The 21,880-nt window shown below is 46.7% G+C and overlaps 2 protein-coding genes across 3 annotated transcripts; both read left to right on the top strand.

Moving 5' to 3' along the window:
- The first annotated feature begins 144 nt into the window (after positions 1–144).
- On the top strand, positions 145–11,057 carry CPLX4 (complexin 4). 2 transcript variants are annotated; one of them, XM_039708387.1, is made up of 4 exons: positions 145–731; positions 2,617–2,783; positions 4,661–4,748; positions 9,967–11,057. In XM_039708387.1, the coding sequence occupies exons 2-4, from the start codon at positions 2,617–2,619 to the stop codon at positions 10,192–10,194; spliced, it is 483 nt and encodes a 160-aa protein (XP_039564321.1). In that variant the 5' UTR covers positions 145–731; the 3' UTR covers positions 10,195–11,057. The 2 variants fall into 2 exon arrangements, with proteins under 2 accessions (XP_039564321.1, XP_039564322.1); XM_039708388.1 differs by having other exon boundaries at positions 145–2,783.
- Positions 11,058–16,522: 5,465 nt separating this feature from the next.
- Positions 16,523–18,148, top strand: RAX (retina and anterior neural fold homeobox). Its single transcript, XM_039708416.1, has 3 exons — positions 16,523–16,790; positions 16,912–17,141; positions 17,696–18,148. The coding sequence occupies exons 1-3, from the start codon at positions 16,523–16,525 to the stop codon at positions 18,146–18,148; spliced, it is 951 nt and encodes a 316-aa protein (XP_039564350.1).
- The last annotated feature ends 3,732 nt before the right edge of the window (positions 18,149–21,880 follow it).

The raw sequence follows: 21,880 nt of genomic DNA, 5'->3' as shown, positions 1-21,880 counted from the left end.
GCCTTTCTCTTTTCATTTGGTACATGTCCATGAAATCTAGCAAGTGTATTTAAAGCATTCTTTCCTCTCGGTTCAGAGTCAGAACTCGTACAGATCTGAGTTTAGTTCTACCTAACACTGGGGAGTAATGGCATTTTGAGTCTGAATTCCCTCGCTTTTCCCCCGCCAGGAGCAAGTTTTTGAGCAAGTGGAGGACAGGAATCTTGAATTAAATCTATTCTAGCTGACAAAACCCTAAAATACTTCTTTCTAATGGTCCAGCTGCTAGAAAAGGCAAAATCCTCTCGATAGAGGGATGAAGCAGGGGACAGAGTCCTGGTTCTTTCAAGAACACCTAAGTATTTTTGCATTATGTGACTGATAGGAGCACAGAATCTAGAAAAGATTGGGAGTTTGGGTGGCATTTTTGGGCTGGCCTCCCTCTGGAATTTGCCTGTTTTGAGACTGAATTCTGTGCTGGGGTTAGAGATCTGTGTGTTCCTTGGGTGTGGAACACAGGCTTTTGTGTATCACCCACTTTCGTCAGATGAAACAGGAACAGAGTCTTTAATTTTGATTTCACTTCAGCTAGAAGGAAAAGACCTGGATTTAAAGCAGAGGAAGTGACAACATGAGTACTTAATTAGCAGCTGTTTTGTATGTTTTCATGAAGTCTGATTCCTGTCATCAGCAAAAAGCAGCAAGTTTCTAAACTGCAACAGAGCACCTGCCTTGAACAGAGTTCCTGTGGGGTGAGTTGTGTCTTCTGTCACCAGCCTCTGCTGTGTTTCCCAGCAGCTTCAGTGCCAATAGGCCCAGTAACTTTTAAAGCCCTTTTTGTTATCTTTGATCTCAAAATTAACATGGGAAAGCCTTTTGCTGATTGTAAGGATGAGAGCTGGAGGGCAAGACCTCTTAGCAGTCCCTCCCCAAGCCAGTCCTCGCCTTTCTCTGTCCTGTGAAGGAATCACTTCTGGGCACAAAATTATGTTAGAAACATTTCTAGAGGGATCAAAGCCTACAGAAAAGTCAGGGAAGCTTCTTTTCAGTAAGGACCAACAGCACAAAGCTTAGCAGGTACCACTTTCCATACACTTGGAGAAAACCCTTGAGACCAAACACTGGAAAAATCAGTGTTTGCAGTTTCAGCTAGAAGAATTTTAAAGATGATGTAGTTGTTACTTGGAATTCATTATTTGAGTGATAGTTTCAAAAAGAAAGAGTTTCTTGTTTAGTCACTAATAATCCAGGATTTCAGAATGTCCTGTGTGGTTTTTTCCTTGTTGATTTGGTTTGGGTTTTTTTTGTTTTGGTTTGGTGTTGGGGGATTTTTTGTGGATTTTTTTGTGGTGTTTTGTTTTTGGTGTTTTTTGGTTTTTTGGGGTTTTGTTGGTTTGGTTTTTTTTGTTTGTTTGTTTTTTTTAAATAGTAATAGGTCTGCTTTAATTAGAAAGGCTGTAATATAGATTAAGGCATTAGGCAAACTGGAATCCTCCCATCTCTCAGTTCTCACTGAAATTATGAGAGTGCTGGGAGAACCATTTAGATAATCAAAATTCCGGAATGTTGCATTAAGGCATGTGCAGTCAGTGCAGTAGGATAAATGCTCAAAACCCAAACTCATGAACTTGGAAAACCTAGCAGGTGATTTTCTTTTTCAAAATAGTCTATAACCTAGGTAGCAGATCCTGGAAATCTTCACCTGAGTAGAGCTGGTGAGGCTAATGATGTGACCAAAGGTTAGAAAGAGAAGGACCAGCAGAAACAATCTAGACCCAAAAGGTATCCGTACTTTTTTCTGGCACGCAGACTCAGATTTATTCATCCTTTATCAGCAGTTAGGATGACAAACAGCAGGTGTTTTATGCAGCATCAAAGCAGGGTTCTAGATGGAGACAGCCTGGGGAAGAGCTGACAGGAGCTCAAAAGAAAACACTAGGAAGATCTGACTTGCTTTCTTTGGGGTTACTTTCTTGAAATAAAGTAATCATCACAGTGATGCCTCATTCATCTGCAAGATAAACCAACCACATGAAGAGGGGCTGAAAAAAACCGCACAAAATATTTCTGTCCAGTGGGATAAAATATTCATGGATAAAAAGAATAAGGGGTTTTGCTTAAGGAAGAATTCAAGTTTTCAAATCTCATATCTGAGGGTTTTCTACTCAGTAGCCTGAATTTTGCTATTGGCTACTGAGTCAAGCAGGTTCTAAATTCAGATCCAGGGAATGTTGTGATCTCTGAGAAAGTGAGAGCAAACTTCAAGACTGAAGATGTTAAAATGCTATTGCTCTCTACAACTGATTTTTGTGTGTGTGTGTGTGGTATACAATTAGCTTAAAGTATTAATGGAAAAAGTAGGTAGTTGCATCTAACGATTTTTTTGGAGTAATCTGAACCATCTGCCTCTATATATTAAGGAGTTCTTTCTTTAATCCAGATTATGGCTGACAAACTGGTTTTGGCATTCACGTTTCACTAGCACTGTGCCCTTGAAGAGCTGATGTGGCTGTAGAAACTCTCTCGCTTGCAACTGTTGTGTTTGAAAACATTTTTTGTTTGGCTTTCTTGTAGTTGTTTTCTTATAGCTCCTTTCTTTTTTCTTTTTTCTTTTTTTTTTTTTTTCTTTTTGAGAAGATGGCCTTTCTAATGAAAAGTATGTTGAGCAACCAGGTAAAGAATTTGGGACTTGGAGGAGGAGGGGAAGAAAGCAAAGAAGAAAGCACTCCTTCTGATCCAGCAGCAGCTGCAGGAATGACCAGAGAGGAGTATGAGGAATATCAAAAGCAAATGGTTGAGGAGAAGTGAGTACCTGCTCCCTTATTATGAGTATGGGGCTGATTCTTGGTGACTTTGTGCAAATAAAAATAGCCCAAGAAGAAGGGAAACATGCTGCTCTTCACTATTTTTTTTTAAAAAGCAGATGAATCTTTGCTAGAAAGACTTTCCAAAATAAAAGTTCCCCAACTGGAAATGGTAAAATATTACATTCTCTCTTCCTGCCCCCCCTCCCCATCTTGCAACTCTCTCCTATGCTTTCCTGCTGTCTCCATAGCTTGATATGCTGGACTCATTCCTAGGTGATGTTACTTTATCTAGAAAAATTTTCCAAGATGTTTGTAGTGCAGGATTTAATTCTATAATGAGTATGATTTGTTCTAGAACTCCATGTGAAGTACACTTTCAATATGTAATATTTCATTGTCCACATTTACTATGGCAGACCTGAAAAAGTACCGAGTGCTCATTTATCTTGAGCAAAGGTTTAAGATGTTTTTGGGGTTTTTTTTTTAATCTACAAAATAAAGCAGAACTTTAAAATCAATTAAGTCTCAATTTTGTCTGTAAAGACAATCTTTACCACTTGCTGTGTTTATAAAAACAAGTAAAATGGAAGATTTGGCGTGTGTAGGAGTTCCAACCATGCATAATTATAAATAAAACTATTGACTTTTAAATCTCAAATGCATCTGTTCCTCTAATGGTCAATTACATAATGGTTGTGTAAATCCTTCTTGTAAGATGATTATAGGTGCCAGGCTAATGACTGATGGAATTTGAGGCATCCAGGTCTGTATTTAGCATCAGACATTTCAATCACGAAGACCTGAAGAGGTCTCATTTGGTCTGGCAAAAAAGCACAGAATGTTTTGCTCCGCCTTTTGTCAAGTGATATCTAAAAGAGAAATGACCACCTGCTGGCAGGAAGGTGCTTTATGGAGACCGAGAAGGAGTACAGGATTCCTGGGATAGGGAAATGCCTGGGACAAGAATTACTTCTATACTGTTTTCAAGTGGGGCGTGTGTCCTTTCCCTGCTGAACTGTACTGAGGAAGCAGGGCAGGAGTACCCCTACAGGACAGTTAGAAAGTCTAAGAGAAAAGATCACCCCTGGGTGAGATGCGGGGCTGTGTCAGAAATCTCTGCCATGGGCAGAGCATGGTCCTGTTTCAGGCTCCATGGATTTTGCCCAGTGTTCAGCTGTGCAGGAGTGGGGACCAGGAAAGTAAATATGCCTCGCTGAACTTGTGCTCAGGCAGTTTGGAACCCATCAACAACCAGGCTTTGGTTACTTCTCAGGTTTGTTTGTGGGGAGGAGAGAAATCCAAACACTCATTTTAGAAGCAAAGGAAAAGTAATATTACATTTTGGAAGTATCTTCTACGTGCCAAAATACCTATACTGAAAAAAGATCAATTTTGCAATTGAACTTCCATGAAAATTCTACAGGGGAAAAAATAAATTAAAGGGAGGGGGGGGTGAAAGATGAGTGTCATCAATGTTCCCAAAAATCTTTGAGGAGACACATTTTGCAGATAAATGCATATGTAATCTAAAAAAAAAAAAAAAAAAGGTGCAGAGCAGTTCTTAAATCTAATGAAAGCATTTTATAAAATCACAGATGAAGTCAGTGCTCTTCCATACAGGGAAGCTTCAGAATTCATTGCTCTTATGAAACAAGTAATGCACAAAGAAAGAACAGGAAAATTCACAGGTGACAAGCACAGCAAGTGCGTCCTCCTGGCATCACTTTATTGGTATTGCTCCTTTTTTGCCTTTGGACAAGTTACTTATCTTGGGGAATAACTCCCATGTGTAGCTTTTTGCAGCCAACCAACTGGTTTAGTGCAAAAGATTGGTTTTATTAGCATCTTGAAGAAATATTTTTTCTGATTTCCAGGATGGAAAGAGATGCAGCATTTGCACAGAAAAAAGCAGAGCGAGCTGTTCTGAGGGTTCACCTGAGAGAAAAGTACAGACTGCCCAAGGTAAGCCTGTAGCTCATGAGCTCATCTAGCCCAGAGGCCAAATTTCAACCAATTTTAAACTGCCCATTCCTTTTCCTTTAGTGATCTTGGCACTGTCAAATATTTCCAGGGGAAAAAAAAAAAAACAACAAAATATTGAAGCAAAAGCTTCAAGCAACTTATTTAAAATAATTATTGTGTTATTTTGTAGGCTTCTGCATGGGCAGCAGAGAGGTAATACAGGACAGAGCTCTCTTTCCAGGGGTTTGGATCACACATTTGCTCTGACCTGTCACTACTGGGAAGATGTTGGTGTATTTCATTTATGCCCCTCAAGGATACGTGGTCCTTAGCAATTTGAGAGTTTACTTGTATTACTGACCTGCCAGCTATGAGTCATTACCACTCCTTTTCTGACCAGTACTTTCCCATGGTTTTTGATTAATTAAAATGGAGGAAGGTAAAGAATCTATCTCCTGTAAATTTAGCTGCTAAAACATGTCGTGCTTAATCCAAACAGTCACATTTAGGGACTCATCATCAACAGAAAGAGATCAGCACCTGCGGCCTCATCTAGGCAAACTTTGAGATAAGCATTCAGGGTGGAGCTGGGTCACCTCCCAGGGGCTGTGTCTCCTGCAGAGGGAAGCCAGGCAGCATCTGAACTCAGCTAAGATGCATTCCACCCCTAAGAGCCTGGTTCCTCTGGTGCACTAGCTGGACAACATACCCTGAGGGCGAGTTTAATTACAGAAAGATTAATTATGCAAAAAAAAAAAAAATTAAGTCCAAGATTTTAAGTGATTTATTGGATTGGAGGCCTAAGTCTCTAAACACCAGCATTTTAATTAGCAGCTGAGGAGTAAAATATCATTAGGCTTTACTTTCCTTTTGGAGGCATAGGCTGAGACAGCTCCTGAACAGCATTCACCCAGCACCTTGCCAGAGCCTTCAGCCCCAAGAGGGGCTGCTTTGGAAAGCTACAGGATACTTGAATGTCCAGGTCTCAACTAAACATCAGTGGAGCTGGGTGTCTCTGGTTTTCAAATTCTCCCACTTGTAGTGCTTTTTACAGCTGGAGGTGGTGTCCAGGTCACCAGTCCCCCTTGGCTGAGCACCTCATAGACACACAAGTATGCAGTGGTGATCTGACCCATCTCCAGTAGGATCTTGTGCTCTCTGAGGCCATATTGCAATAAGAACAATAAAAGATTTGTCTCCAAGGTAGGAGAGTAGCTCTAAGCCAGTAAACAATACTGCAGGATATGTTTTCCTGCATTTGTTTCTCTCTATATAGCATTTCTTGGTTTTCATCAGCCCTTATGAAAACATGTTATAGCAGGACGAGACTGAAACTACTACATGCATGCTAATGTGTCCCTGGAAAAAAAATCAGTGCTGTAATACAACATTCTGGCAAAACATGCTCTCAGGCTTGTGATAATGCATGAAATATTTTGAAAACTGAAAGTAATTTCAGGTAGCCTAGTATAGTCTAGAAACACTGAATATTACCAATATCAATCACTAGCAAGCATTTTAAGTAAAAACATGAAATTCAGGACTAAGCAGGGCCCCCCTTTGCCACATAAAGTCTAAAGCTCCATGCTATCTGGGCCAGATTTATAAGAGAAAGTAGACCCTTAATGAACCTAATCCTATTAACAGAGTTGTCAACTTAGGTTTGTCATCAGAAAGATGTTTTTAGCCATGAGACATTTGATCTATGGACAACTTTTTCATCTTTGGCATATTCAGTGCATCACATCAATACAAAACATTTTCAAATATTATATAAATACAGACATTAATATTTTAATAATAATATTTTTTTCAAAAACTCACCAAACTCTCTTATCCACTTGCTGCCCTTTTCCTGAACTGGGAGTCAGCAATCAATTAATTTCTGCAAGGTCTGAGCACAGGGGCATGATTTGATGGTGAGCTGTGGAAAACGGAGTCCCAATGCAGACGTCAGAAGGGAGCAGTCCCCACTGCTCTGCACTGCTCACCAGCCCTGCGCTCCAAGCTGCGATCTCTGCATTCTCTGAGGGTGCTTCCGGGGAGGAAGGCTGGTGGTACTAACATTTGACTCCTTGTACCTACTTGTGAGGTACTTGCAGCCCTTCAGTGGCAAAAGGACAGTGCTGCTGCTGTGTTGCTAATTGAAGTCCCGCCTGCAGGTCAAGGCAAGGTGAACTCTGATTTTGTATTTTACTGGTGCATTATAGGCGATGAATCACAGGATAAGGTCTGGAGTCAGCTACCTAAGGATCTCTGCACATTAGCATAGGTAAATATTAAGACAGTATAAGTTAGTCATAAGGAAAGCAGTACATCACACAGGGATGCTGGAAAAGAGTTTGGTTCCCTTGTGGATTAGTCTGTGAGCTTTGATCTTTTTTGTTTACAAGTAGACTTCATACAAGCAGTTGAACAAGCATTTGGTCTTCTTTGCTCCTTAAGCTGCACAGAAGACTTTACCATCATCGTTCAGAGGACTGAAAGTGCCATTTAACAAGCAGTACCAAACTTTGATTGCTCTTCTCCCCTTGTGGAGGGCGTTGTGTTCCTTTAAGGGAGCTTGACAAAACTTCTTCACGAAAGAAGCTCTCTCCCTGGGGGACATTGCCTTTCCTGCCCAGCGGCCATGGAGCTGTCTAATGTTAAACTGTGTCCTTTACCTGTGGGAGCCAGAGAAGGAATTCCCCCTGTGATATCAGATGGTGACCATCTCCTGCTTGCACTATCTTAATCCTTCTCCCTCCCTCATTTATCTTTTTTCTCATTTCTGTACACACTTCATGCTACAAAATAAAGTTGGTATGCTTGAACTGGACCCGTGCACCTTGATTTGGGCAGAGGACTTTACTGTCAATTTGTAACAGAGTACATATTTAGACAGTTTTCTGCTCATACCCGTGTATCGTTGTATATGTAAAGAACTCTATTGCATCTATAGCAAAATAGATCTGGGACTCACTACATCAGAGGCACAATAATCAGGGTCAAAAAATATTGCCATGCACTCAGACTCTATGGCCCATGCTGTTGAATTGTCAGAATAATGTCTGCCCCAGTTTTGGCCTGGGCACTCTCCCCAGCAATCCCCACAGCCAGTTTGGGAGTTAGGACAGGCATTCCCAATCGGCAGTAGATGGGACCACCCTGTTTGGTAGGGCACAGAGTTCAAGAGCATCCCAGTGGGTTTTTCCAGGCCAGCTGGCCTTGGGGCAAGAGACCAGTTACAGGCATATTTAATTTAATAAAATAGATGTTGCTTCTGTGTTCACTTTTCTATTTCAAATCAAAGTAAACAAGAATCAAATGCTCAAATTCTAGAAGGAACTGAAGAGGCCATATGTGCCTCATGTGCTTCTTTGCTTCTTGTTAAGCAACCACACCCTGTTGAAGCTCATTTTAGGTCTATTAAAGCTGAATGTCAAGTGGGTAGAGGCAGGTAGCTTGGGCAGAATTGTAGTGTTTTAGACTATATCTCAATATATTCTTTTTTGGCCAGAGAACCCTTTGAAGCCCCAAACTGTTGCATTTCACATCCCAGACTTCCATAGGATAGTGGGCTTTGGTGCAAAAACATGCCAGACAATTGTTCGCATTGCCAAAGATGTGAATCACTACAGTAGAATGCAGTGATGATGCCTTAAATGAGAAATCATTTTAAAGGAAAAAGCATGTGTGATTGTCTGATTAGGGGCACTTTTTCAGTAATTAACATTTTTTTATTATCCTCTACTACTACTGACCGAAGAGGATTTTGAAAGGGCTAACTCCTCTGATAGCCATCAGTTGCTGAATAAAAGCTTAAAATAATTTTTCCTACACAATCAGTAAAAAAATACCTCTGCTGTTCAGGAGATTGTTTCTAGCTCCCACAGATCTGACTCCAGCAACCCTTACTAAAAAGGTGAAGAGATGTCTTCACCCATTTTTTCCACATAGCAGTAACAATCGTGCTAGAACTCCCTACAGTTTCACAGGAGATATGGGGGGAAATCAGATGAAAGGGAAGTACAGTCATTGCAAACATAAAGTGTGGAAATATGGAACCCAAATAGTGGTTATGCAGCTGCCCACCCCCAGCCTGCCTGTCCTTGCTAAGGCCTGCAACAACACAGACATTTCTCATATATGTTCTTGCATTCATTTGTCCTTCCATTCATGCAAAACCCATACCCCTCACTCTAAAAAACACCTCCTGCTGACAGCATTGCTGCTTATTCAGATCAGGCCTTTGCTGCTGTCATGGTCAATTTTGGAGATGTAATGAGGCATTAATGCTTATCTTTGATGTGTGAACTGTGTCGAAATATCCTGTTCTTCTGAGCTCTGGATCCATCAGAATCCACCAGAAAATGTGAACAAAATCACCATTGTTTGAAAAATTGACATAATCCCACTGATGGTGTGTTGCAGTGGGCAGGCAGGACACAAGTATGTGTAGTGCTTACTGCATCTCAGCCCTTTTAATTGCTTAACCAGTTTCTTCTCCTGTCTCCTTTTACTTTCTCAGACTCACAACCAACCTCCCTCCTCACTTTTGTTGTCCAAGTCCTCCCATTACCCCACTTAGCAGCATTGCAACACTGATTATGTGCCAGGCAGCCCCTGCTCTTCATCGCAACTCAGAGAGGCCAACCAAAGACCTAGATGGAGTTTAAACATGGTTTGGGAAGATGAGGGACCCTTTTTCCAGTGATTCATTAATCTTTCTTCCAGAAGGCTTCAGTTTAGTGCTGATACCTAAAAATCCCACCCAGCCACCCCGCCGCACCTAACAATGGAATAAGGAAATGGTGCCACAGCTCTTCTAAAGCTCCTGTTTCATTGACCAGAAGCTGACAGGCACAGCACAACAGCTGACAGGCTCGATAGTGTCCTGCAGCATGGTTTTGGGGGCTACAAATAACTTGGAATGGAATTGCTGCCCCATCAGCATGGCAAAGATTTCTAAAATGGCAAGTGACACTGAGGCCTTCAGTTTTGACAGTGCTGAAGCCCTTCAAAGAAATATAATTGACATGGCCTGAAAAATCTTAGAACTTTCATGGAGGTTGATTGAGACCCTGAATTTATAAGTTGCACACAAAAAAATTGACTGAAAAATCTGTGCATGTTTCGGTTCTCCCTAAAAACCTAAAAAAAATCAAAACGAGGCACACTGGTAGATCCTGGAGAGAGGAGAAATATTTTCATCTGCTGGTTTTGTCTCCTGCTTTAGAGTGAATTGGATGAGAATCAAATACAGATGGCTGGAGATGATGTGGGATTGCCAGAAGACCTTCAGAAGATGGTGGCAGAAGATCAGGAGGAGGAAGAAGACAAGGACTCTATCCTGGGCCAGCTGCAGAACATCCAGAATATGGACATGGATGCCATCAAAGAAAAGGCACAGGCTACCTTCACTGAGATGAAACAGGCAGCTGAGCAGAAATGTTCCGTGATGTAGAAGAGCCACCACTGCCCAAAGGCTGTAACTTCAGTCTTGTGTTGCTGGGGATGCAGAGGGAGAGCACGCAGAGGGAATCACTTAGCTCTATAGCATTCAGTGTAAATATAGAAAAGTGATGAAAGAGAGACTTAAAACCCTGAGGGGAGAGTAAAATTTTACCTGCTGGGACTGCCTAGAAGGAAGTTAGCATTGATCCTCAGTTTTGAACATAACTTTTTCCCCCATGGAAAAAAATGGCTTTATAAAAGTTAATATTGGGAAAAAAAAAATGTGCCTTTTTCCATTTTTCCCACATGAATGAAATGCTATTAAATGTGTATGTTTGAACAAAATTGTACTTCTGATACATCACATAGAGGTAACCGCTCATTTAATCCTGCTTTCAGAAATAAACACATATTTCTTATAAGAACATGTCTGTTTCAAGCATCTTGAGGCAAACACAGTGTTCAGATACTGACATCTGCTGCAAAACCTTGATTTTTAAAATCGTCTCTGTATTAAGTGTAGCAAAAGGCAAAAAGCATGTAATTCAACAGCTTGGGTCAAAACTGTTGTCATATGCACTGAGTGGGGACTTGCAGGAAAGTAAGGCTTGGTGGCTCTCAGTGAGCCCTGCTCTGGAGCAATGCAGGATTCTCCAGTCTGCTTTCATTTCCCAGCCTCTCAAAGACACTTCAAACACCAAGGGAAAGCAATGACTCCCTGCTTGTCTGTTCTGTGTGCCAAATTCTAGGGCTGGGGGTACCAGCACAAGGCTAAAACCAGCTTCCCACGCTCATTCTGAGAGTTGTCTCCATCAAAGGCTAAACATGGAAGGTATGCCAGGGTGGGGCACCTAAACCTGAGGAAAGGCACAGCTATCACTATTGTTCTATCTGCCTGTGTCTATGGGACATGCAGGCTGCTACTCCCAAGGAATTCTATAAAATGAATGGCTTTGTAAGTTCTCTTAGGAGCTAGCCTGGAAATTAAATTTGGAAATGAATACATTAGCACCTTCCTACAGGTTTATAAGTCTCTTTCTCTCTCTCTCTCTTTCTGTCCCCAACCAATCAAGTAAAAATAATAATTTTAAATTAACAAATGCACTAAGTATGATTTATCTTCTTTCTTTCTCTTTTCCTTCTTTCCTTGCTTGCTTCCCTCCTTTTCTCTTTTTTTTTCTCTCCCCTCCCCTAGCTTGAAAACCTGTTATCTATTTTCTTCCCCATTGTAGCATTAAGAAAATACTCCTTTTTTCTCACTCATTTCGTTCTTACCTAGGAAACACAGAATTTACAAGTTCTGACTTTCCTTGCTCTTTCCACAGGATGTCCTAGTGCATTAAATGGCTCTCATCCAACACGTAATTTCTTTAGTGCACAAAACTTATCTTCAGCAGGTCCCTCAAGCATCAGAGCTATTTTGCCTAAAACCACCGAGACTTCTGATCCGATTTCTTCCTCTTGGGATTCTGCTCTCCCATGGCACCACAAAATCTAATTATCTATGTGGAAAGACAAGTGAGCTCTTTTAGGAGGTCTTTACATAAAGTAAATAAAATAGTCACCATCTCAGTTCAACCAGCCTGAGGTTTGTGAAGCTCAATGCATTTCCCTCTGCATTGGTATAAATCTGGTTGGTGTCTCCACACTGTTGTGTTGCTTTACAGACTGAATTGTCCTATCTATGAAACACCAAAATACACAAGCCTAAGGGTTTTGACCTTTGAATTAAAATGTGCTTGGAACTTCCCAAAAATCTTACTGAAAGCATCTGGTGCTTTAAAGGATCTAATTAAATTTGTCAGCAGATATAGGATCAGCGTTTTCACACTTTAAAGGGTCAGAGAAGAAAGTACAGTCAGAATCACCAAACAAACGATTAATGAGACTCCAAAAAAAGTGTCAGGGCTGGCAGAGACAAGCAGGACTGGGAGGTAGCTTGGGACTGGCACAGGATGGGAGCCCAGCCCCACTGAAGTGCTGCTGGTAGAGGAGTGAACTGCCTTAGGCACCACTGTAAGACCAGAGCTCCCACATTTAGTCTGGAGTGGCAGAGCCAGGGCAGGGGGAGGCAAATCTGCGTTGTGCTCAGCAGGAGCCTGATCTTCAGCTCGCTGGAGGTGGCTGCCTGCTCCTGGCAGCACCTGCAGGGCTCATCCCTCCAGCACCGGCACGGCTGTTCCCATCTCCAGCTGCTAGCCACAGGCCTGGGGAGGCACGTGAGTAGGAGGTGGGAAGGGCACCCCAGGCCCATGCAGCTCTCAAGGTGCTTAGCCCTGGGGACAGGCCACAGGGCAGCCACTGCATGTGCTGGTAGGTGAGTCTGGGAACGTTTGTGTCCATATCTGTGCACAAACGCACACGTAGGCGCGTGCATGCGGCTATGCACGTGTGAGAACGGACAGGGACATGTCTGTGTGTCCATGTGTCTTTGTCAGGAGCAGATTAAAGGGTTAGCTCACATGGCAGCTACTGCTGCACCGACCCTACCTGGGATTTGGGTTCTTAGAGTTAATAGGATCGCTGGAGCTCAAGACTGTCATCCCATCAAGATAAATGTCTCTAGTGCCCACTCTTAAGCAATCTGAATTCAATTAGGCTAATTGGAAAACAAGTAAAGAAGGATTGCATTAATATAGCCTTATAGCATGAACCTCCCCTCCCTCCCTATGAGCATGGCAAGTCCAAATGCCAGCGCTCTTGCACCCAGTCCATGGTGCTCCCACCAGAAAGGGCTGCCTGCTTCCCAGAGCCTATTCCACACTCACAACCTGGACAGACAGCAGGACAACAAGATCTCTGTGCAACTCCTTGATGCCAGACAGGACTCTGGGAGGGAGGTGGAGAAAACACAGCTGATTCTCCTGGACAGATCAAGAAAAGTCTCAGCAGAAAAACAACGAAAGTGTGAGCAATACAAGTGACAGGAGGAGACAGCAGCTTCCTCATGCATTATGCTTTCAAGAAGGTTCTGAAACTGCACCCTTAGGAATTTTTGGGAAGGAAAAATTCCTTTTTTGGGGTTGTTTTTAACAATCTCCTGGATGATACAGAGCATGCAAACCGCAGGAGGATACAGGTTTGCTCTAGGTGAATATTTCCTCCTTTTCCTTGCTTCCCTCTTGTTGATTTGCAGTCTGACTGTGAAAGCCCCATTTGTCTTTCAGGGAGGTCCCCCCTGCTGCACATCTTTGGTCTGGAGAGTGATGTCTCTCCTGCAGTGTGACTTCAGCTTCAAATCTATGCCCTGCAAGGCAGTAATTATTTCACCTGGATATAAATAAAAGGCAGGAGAAAAGGAAGGAGGAACCTGTGGCATTTTATGATGCTGATTTCATTGTGTGAAACCACATCCCATGTATATGTCTCAACATTGACTACAGGATGAAAACTATTTCCCTTTAGTCTTCACTATACATGTACAGGAAGGAGGTACAGCATACAGCTGCACTTTACAGATGGGCCATCTTGAGAACTTCTGTTACTTTCTGAGCATAACTTCAGCAGAAATTTTAATAATGCATTGCAAAAGAAAAATAAAAAAGGTATGGAATGCGGGTATGCCTTGGAAAGGCAAGTAACAAACCCTACCTCGCGAGAGAACGAATACTCTCAAACTTGATTCTGGTTGCCCCCACAAGTTTCCAAAGGTCAGTGGTCTTTGCAAAGCTGGGATGTACCACAGGATCAGTTTCTGACGCTTCATACTAATACGATACAAATCCCAGAGGGCTGCAAGCGATTCAACTGACAGCCAGGACATCAGACCCAAAGGAAAAAGTTCAGTTACCATTCTTTGCCTATATAAACCCTCTGTGCAATCAGAGGAACCATTGGACTTCTTCCCTCCCTGGAGCACTGTAATGCCTCATGCATGTCACACAGTCTGTGCCTGAAGCATGGCAAGAGAGAAAAGACAGATCTAGAGCTGGAAGAGTCGGAGTTCTCTCTGCTCTGCTACAAGGTTATGGGTTTTGTTTTTCAGGTACTTTTTCAAATTGGGATCAAAGGAGTGGCTTCCTCTTTCAATAATTCCACTCGCCTGCAAGAAGGATGTTGCAGTGAAAAATGTAGCTCCACATGGAAAACACAAGTGGAATATTCTAATGCTGAGGAAAGAGGAGCCTTCTCTGCCAGGGAGGAAGGTCTCTTGTGTCCTGTGTGGGACTCAAGCACCGTACTCCAGGGCTAGAAGACTTTTTTTTCTGCCTTCACATTGTGATCAACAGCAAAAAAATCGAGTATTGACTCTGTAAATGACCACTTTGACAGGTACCCCAAAAGCAGCATCTGTGCCAGGATCTAATGCCCTTTATGGCACTGACTAAAGGGTTTTTGCTCCTTCATCTCACATTCCTATCTTTCTCAACTACAACAAGCAAAACTGATTCCTAATTTTGCCCAGGACTTCTGGAGGGACAGGTGTGTTTTGTGCTGATTTTGAGTGCTGTAAACCCCCAGCTTCAAATTAGAAGAAATTAGGGACATTGCACAGTTCATTCATCCTCACTAATAGAGTTCCTGGGAAACACACATGTAGATTAAAGGAACACAATGGCCCCTGGCTGATTGCTTTGAGTACCCTCCAATGTCCCTACAATGCTATTGACTGGCTTTTTATAGGGTCCACAAAAGCCACACTAACCTTTTCTTGTCTCTTCTGTTGGCCTCTTCCCTCTGTGCAAACGGATGTCTGAGTTCTTTTGGCCTCAAACCAACCCCCAAGCAGTCAGTGAAGGCAAACCTCCCCCGAAGCTAGGAAAATCTGGGCACTCCTAAAAGAAATCTACTTTGGGACACAAGAACATAAACCTGCAAAAAGGTGTGGACACTGGCAGAAGCAAGCACTGCCAATCTTTGAAGTGATTCCTCTGAAAAAAAATCTGTTATGGAGCCTGTTGGGGCAGAAGGGGAATAAAAAGATGCAGATTTATTGAGAGAGGTCATACTTATTAGACTAGCTAATATATCTGGAAGAACAAGGAGTAGCAGTGGTGTTTTTCTTTCACATACACTCTCCTCAGGCTTCAAATGTAAGCATCTTCAAAGCTAAGTGTAGACTGAAAACCACTCTGGATGTTACTGGGTTTGTCACATAAACAAGCTGGAACAAAAGGTAGCTGGTGCCTCAGAGGAACTGGGAAATGCTAGTACGAAAATGACAGAAAGACAAAAGCAGGGAAAAGATCGATGCAGGAGACGTGATGCTGTTACCGGTTGGTCCTGTGGTAGTTCCACGTCTTCCACCAAGCCAAGTACAAAGAGAAATGTGTGGGATTTGGCTCCCTGCCTCACCTCCAAAAACATTCTCTGCATCCCCCATGAAGCTATGCCCTGTCTGCTACCCCGCCAGACCCACTCGCGCCGTGGAGCACAGGGTCACCGAATCAGCTCTTCTCACAGGCTCTGTGAGAAGCGGCATACTTGAAAATACTCTGTGGCATAACTGAAAACTTCTTCGCAAATATTGCTTAGAGCTTCCTCGGGTTTGTGAAGTCTGAAATGCTGAGCCCACCTCCTGCGTCTATCCTGCCCAGAAGCACCTGGTCTGTGAAATGCCTTTGGAGGCAGCCGGGCGCAGGGCGAGTGTCCCGCAGCGCACCAGCGCAGCGGCGTTAACCCCAGTGCCCGTGGGTCGGGCCGGGGCCGCGGACCGTCCCGCAGGGCAGCTTCCGAGCGGCCGCCGTGAAACCGACGCACCTACAAACCGTCCGGGCGGGATCTGGGCTGAGGCCGTCGGACACGAGAAATGCGGCGAGGCTCTGAGAGCCGCCGAACAGCGCGGGGCCGTGCCAGGGACCCGCTGTCCTCCGGCCCGGCACCTCCGGGCTCCCGCCCCTTCCCGTGCCGTTCGCTGAGTCCCCTTTACCGCGCCCCCGGCAGCGGCTGCCGCGGCTCTCGCCGTCCCGGCTCTGTCCCCCCGTGCCCGGCGCGCTTCTCGCCGCCCGTCCCACCGCGGTTTCAGACAGCGCTGCCCCTGCCCCGGGTCTCCGACGGCGGCGCTCGGCCCGGGCCGGCCCCCGGCTGCAGCGGAGGCCGCCCCGCTCCGCCTCGGGGGCCCCGGATGGCATCGCCCGGCGCCGCTTGGGACCGGGGCCGGGTCCGGAGCCGGCGGGGAGGGGCGGGGCGGCCGGCGGGGGCCGAGGGATGCCCTGCCTCCCCCTCCATGCCGAAGAGATGCGGGGGCCTCGCCTTCCCTCTCGCCTACCGCCCCCTGGCACTCCTCCCCCGCCCCAAGGAGGCCAGCCCGCCCGGCGACACCGTGCCAGACTTGCCCGCGCCGCCCTGAGGCCGGGTAGGACCGCAGCGGCGCGGCGGAGCCCCGGGCCGGCCGCCTCATGCACCCGCCCGGCGCCCTGCCCGCCATGGCCGAGGGCGCCTTCTCGCTGGCCGCCCCGGCGGCGCGGAGCCCCGGGGGAAACCCGTCGAGGCTTCACAGCATCGAGGCTATCCTGGGGTTCACCAAAGAAGATGGGCTGCTGGGCGCCTTCCCGCCCGACGGCAGCGCCAAGGAGGCGGACCGGCGGGGGCCCCGGCATTGCCTGCCCAAGATGCCCGGAGAGCAGCCGCCGGCCGAGCCCCAGGGCCGCGCTGAGCGCTTCCAAGGTGAGCGCTGTGGATGAACGCCGGGTGCCGGGGGGCGGACGGGTGGGCGCCGCTCCCCAACGCCCCCTGGCAAGCCCCGCGGGGAGATCCCGCCGGTGACCCCCCTGTCTTCCCCTCGCAGAGCCGTACGGTCCCGGCAGCGCCAGCCCCGAGTTGCCCGCTGGCAGCAGCGGCGAGGGGAAGCCGTCGGAAGAGGAACAGCCCAAGAAGAAACACCGGCGAAACCGCACCACCTTCACCACGTACCAGCTTCACGAGTTGGAGCGTGCCTTTGAGAAATCCCACTACCCCGACGTGTACAGCCGCGAGGAGCTGGCCATGAAGGTCAATCTGCCCGAAGTCCGCGTCCAGGTAACGCCCGGCCCGGCCCCCCGCGACGGCCCGGCCCCGACGGCCCCCGGCGCCGGGAAGCCACACACGGCCCGGCCCGACGCGCCTCGGCGCAGCCCCGTGGTCCCGGCGAGCGGAGCAGCCCCGGTGCGGTGCGCGGGCCCGTGACCGCAGCACGGCTCCGGCCGCACTCGGGGCCCCGCTGGAGCGCTGCACACGGCTGCCGCACAGCCGTGCGCCGGCCCGGCCGGCGGGACAGCGCGGGGCTCGGGCAGACCTGCGTCCGGCAGCCGCGTCGTCGGTGCTGCTGCCCTTTGAGTGTCCCAGCCCGGGGCTGCGGAATCTGCTGTGTGCCAGGGCAGTGGCGGGTGGATGGGCGGGCCAGCTCTACTGCGGGTCTGCTTTCCACCGAGCCGGGGCTGTGGGTTGCGAAGGAACACCCGAGCCCCCCAGATTCCCTTTTGCCCCAGGTTGGCAAAGCGTGTTTCCCTCACTTCGTTTTGCGTGCACCTCTGCAGCCAGAGGCGAACCTCTTTCCACTGCCTGGGGCCTGGCTGATACAGCTCTGCTTGCAGGTTTGGTTTCAGAACAGAAGGGCTAAGTGGAGGCGGCAGGAGAAACTGGAGGTGACCTCCATGAAGCTGCAGGACTCGCCCATCCTCTCATTCAACCGCCCACCGCAGGCAGCACCCATGGGTGCTCTGAGCAGCAGCCTGCCCCTGGAGACGTGGCTCAGCCCGCCGGTGCCCAGCAGCACGGCCCTGCAGACCCTGCCTGGCTTCGTGGCCTCGCCGCAGAGCCTGCCTGGCAGCTACACGCCACCGCCCTTCCTGAACTCTCCGGCAGTGACCCACGCACTGCAGCCCCTGGGGGCCATGGGGCCACCGCCACCTTATCAGTGTGGGGCCACCTTTGTGGACAAGTTCCCTTTGGATGAGGCAGACCCACGCAACACCAGCATTGCTGCCCTGCGGCTGAAGGCCAAGGAGCACATCCAGTCCATTGGCAAGCCCTGGCAGACAATCTGAACTCCCTCTCTGCACCTGGGAGAAAGCCATGGGGAAGGCACATCCCAGAACGCCTGAGGGACACCCTTACCCTGCTGTGGCTGCCACGGATGGATGGCCAGGCACAGGAGGGCTGTCCCTTACACCCGCCTTTCCCCTACGCCTTGACTTGCTTTTGTATTTTGTGGTACTTTTAATTCCCTTTTCCACAACTCCTGAAGAGTTAGGGGCCTGATCATAGCTTAGGAAAAACAATCTCTTTTGCTCTCCCTCCTTGGCTGGATGCTTTAGTTGCAATAAAAGCTACCGTAGGGCAAAGAGCTATGTAAGGTGGCTGGGAGCTCAGGACTGCTGTACCTGGGGAGGGTGTTCTACTTTTACACCATTAAATGGCACCATCTGCATGGAGGCTGTGTATCATGTTTCTGAACCCAAATGGGCACCTTGGGCTGACCCTCTCCTCCATGGGATGTACAGAGGGGTGGGAGATGCCTGGCTGTGTGCTCTTCTCTGTTCTCCATCAGCAGAACCCTGCCCAAGCTGGCTGTGGCACTGAGGCCTGCATCTCCATGATGGAGAGTGTGCCCAGATGGGAGTGGGCACAGCGGGGCTGGAACCCTTGCAGTCCTTGGGCCAGGCACACGACTCCCACAGTTGCCCTTGTGGAGCAGTGCCAGGCTCAGGCAGGCTCTGCAGGCCAGAGTCAGTGACAGTCCCTGCCTCTGCAAAGAAGGGGAACGGCAGGAACCCCCAGGGCTCCTGCCCCCTGCAGCCCAGCTGCCCACAGGGAGAGACAGACAGTCTCTGGTTGGACACTGACACCTGGCTGGGGCCTGGCAGGCTCATCCTGCCCACTCTGGCTGCCCAGGATAGCCCCTGGAGGTTGGCACAGAGCTGGGCCATGCCCGCTCCCCTGCCCACCCAGTGCCCATCACCAGGCTGCCTAAACTAAAACTGCGGCATCTTTATTTTTCATTATCTCCGTTACTGCCTGTAATGGGGCTGAGAAGCTATAATGAAACACCCCTTCTCCTCTGCTGGGCATGGGGTGCTCTACACACTCGGGAGTTTGTGGCAATTAATGTTTCTCATTAGGGAAGAGAGAAGGATGCACAAGTGCCCTCATTGTGTCCTGGGGATGATTCAATGCAGACTGGGAGACCTCTCCTTTCACCATTTCCCACTCGTTGTGGCCAGACAAAGGCTGGCGTCTAATTATATTTTCACAATCTGTGCGTATCTTTTAAGAGTCCAGTCAGAAACAAGTATGTCAGCCCTGTTCAGCTTCACTTCAGAGAGCTTTTTAACCTCAGACAGCAGTTTCTAAACATCCCTTCATAGCTTTCTCCACAGCAACCCCCATCTATTGTATGGAGAGCTTCTTTTACAGATAATAGGAATCCCTCTTGTTTTCAAACGCCTTTTCCTCTGTCCCCAGCCTCCCTGCAGATCCAACCTGCCTCGCGGGACCAGAGCACACACTGTTCAGGACCCCCAGCTTCCCTCTCCTGAGCTGTGCTGGTCCAGGGCATGCAGGGAAGCCAAGTGGTCCCCCCTGAATTTGAGGGGAATGAAGTCCTGCTGGGGGAGACTGTCCTGCTGGGCTCCGGACTTGACAGTTCTACTGTGTGTGCATTTTTGGCAGTGCTCACCCTTCCCAGCACACATCTCTTTCCTTCCTCGGCAGAAAGAGGAAGTGCTGCCAGGAAAAGAACTGCCATCGCTGTCAGGACCAGGGAGGTACTTTGCTAACTTCTAGTAAGGACACTTGAAGGAGAAGAAAAATCATATTGCTCCAGTTTTTAGGTCTTATTCTAGTGGTACTTTCACAGGCAAGCTTTGCTTGCATCACCAGTTGCAAGAAGGCATGGCATTTTTGGTGACTGCAAGAGAAGGATTTCTCTTGGTGTGCTTGAGAAGCCAGGTTTGTGTCAGCAAGAGACACACACTAATGAGTGACTGCACAGTCTCCACACTCCTCCTTCTCAGGGTAGGAACAATCTCACGTGTCATTACTGGACTGTAGTCCAGCTGTGGCTCTGAAGCTGAAAACCCTCGTGCAGGCAAGCACATTAAATTGCTGCCCTAAAGTTCTCACCTGTGCTTATTGCTCATGGTTAATAAGCAACTCCCCAAGATTTCAATAGTGCTTTCCCATATTTTGGCATTACTACCCTCCCTTTCTCCTACCTACAGTTCTTCTGCATCCTGTAAAGCCATTGGCAAGAAGCCCTCTAATTCCTGATCAGCTGTCACCAGTGCTGATGCTTGGTTACTTGGGATAGTCAAAGAGTGGCAGTAGATAAAACCACAACAACAGGGCAGCAGAAGTAGCAGCAGGAGATACCTGCTCACTTTTAATAAGGTCCTGATCCAGCACCTGCAAACAAATAAAGATTATGGCAAGATATGGTGGTTGTTCTTTTATTGGCATATTAAACAAGTGTTTGTTATACCTTCTACAGGTGAACCCTGTAAATGGATCGACTTTGTACAGTCATGTCCTTCAAGGAAAGCTGCTAGTTTATTGCTAAAAATGAATATTTTACCAGCTACACAGAAGTGGGCAAATAAAGAGACAGAGGGATATGCAAACGTGTCTTTCTTCTAGCCTGTCTAGTTTTCTGTGTTCCTACACTTTCTTTCAAATTGTCCCATTCCATTTTAAAAGCTCATTTGTTCATTTTGTTGTAAATATCTTCTTCTCCTTAATTGGGTGCTGAGTCTAATAATCCTGCCTCGGCTTGTTAACTGTACAATACCAGTCAGAGTTAATGACCCATTAGAGATTAATTCCTTAAACAGCATCTAATTGCTCACTGTAAAACCCTTTCTTAAAACTGGATTAAATCATCTAGATCCTTAACCACTTCTTTACTCTAACTTTGCTAAGGCTATTAGCATGGCCTTCTGAGTGGTCTGTTTCTTCTTTTGCTTAAACTGTATTAGCAACATAGTATTTTTAGTGTCCATACTTGACTTCTTTTCAACACCTGAAGTTACAAGAAAGAATAATACAGAAAAAGACTGCCAGAGAATGAGTAATTATGAGGAAAATGCAATGATGGAATTTGTTCATTCAGAGTGTATTCTGATCTCCCTTCCTTCTCTCTATGCCTGTTCAAAATCGTCTCAAAATTCAAGAAAACTAGCGGATACCTGAGCTCTTTAATTTTGTCTTGAGGTTCAGCTTGTTGGCTTCCCGGTGGAGCAGGACTGTCTCTGTGTAAAAGAGGGACCCTCAGTCCCTGCTGGATGGTTCGGAAGCTGTCATTCCCTCCAGAGCAGCAGTGTGTGCCACTGCCATGGCAGCCCCTGTGACATGAAAACACGCGTTGCTCAGCCACAGTTTGAATTTCTGTTACTAGCTGCTGGGGTTGAAGGCAATACTGTTCCCTTCCTCTGCGCAGAAAGTTGAACGATCTTGTTTCCATCTGCCCTGGCTACATCTACAGCCATTTCAATTATGGACATTCAGTTTCTTACTATTACAACATCTCAAGTAACTGCTCAAAGCTCCTCGTTACATCTTTCCTCATCTCTAAGGATGTACTATGAACAGGCGTTAATTCAAGGGGGTTCCCTTCAGCTACGGTGTTTCAGCTTCTCTCTTCTATGCAGTCAGCCTTTGTCGCTGCTATAAACCTTGGGATTTCCTTCAGTAGTTTGTCAGCCACGGAGTACCCACCCGCAAAGTGCTAGCATTGGAGAAAATAATGGAAAAAAAACCAAAACAAAACAAAGCAAAAAACC

This window comes from Passer montanus, unplaced genomic scaffold (genome assembly GCF_014805655.1).
Source record: "Passer montanus isolate IOZ18808 unplaced genomic scaffold, ASM1480565v1 scaffold200, whole genome shotgun sequence".
NCBI lineage: Eukaryota > Metazoa > Chordata > Aves > Passeriformes > Passeridae > Passer > Passer montanus.
This window is presented reverse-complemented; position numbering and strand designations above follow the sequence as displayed.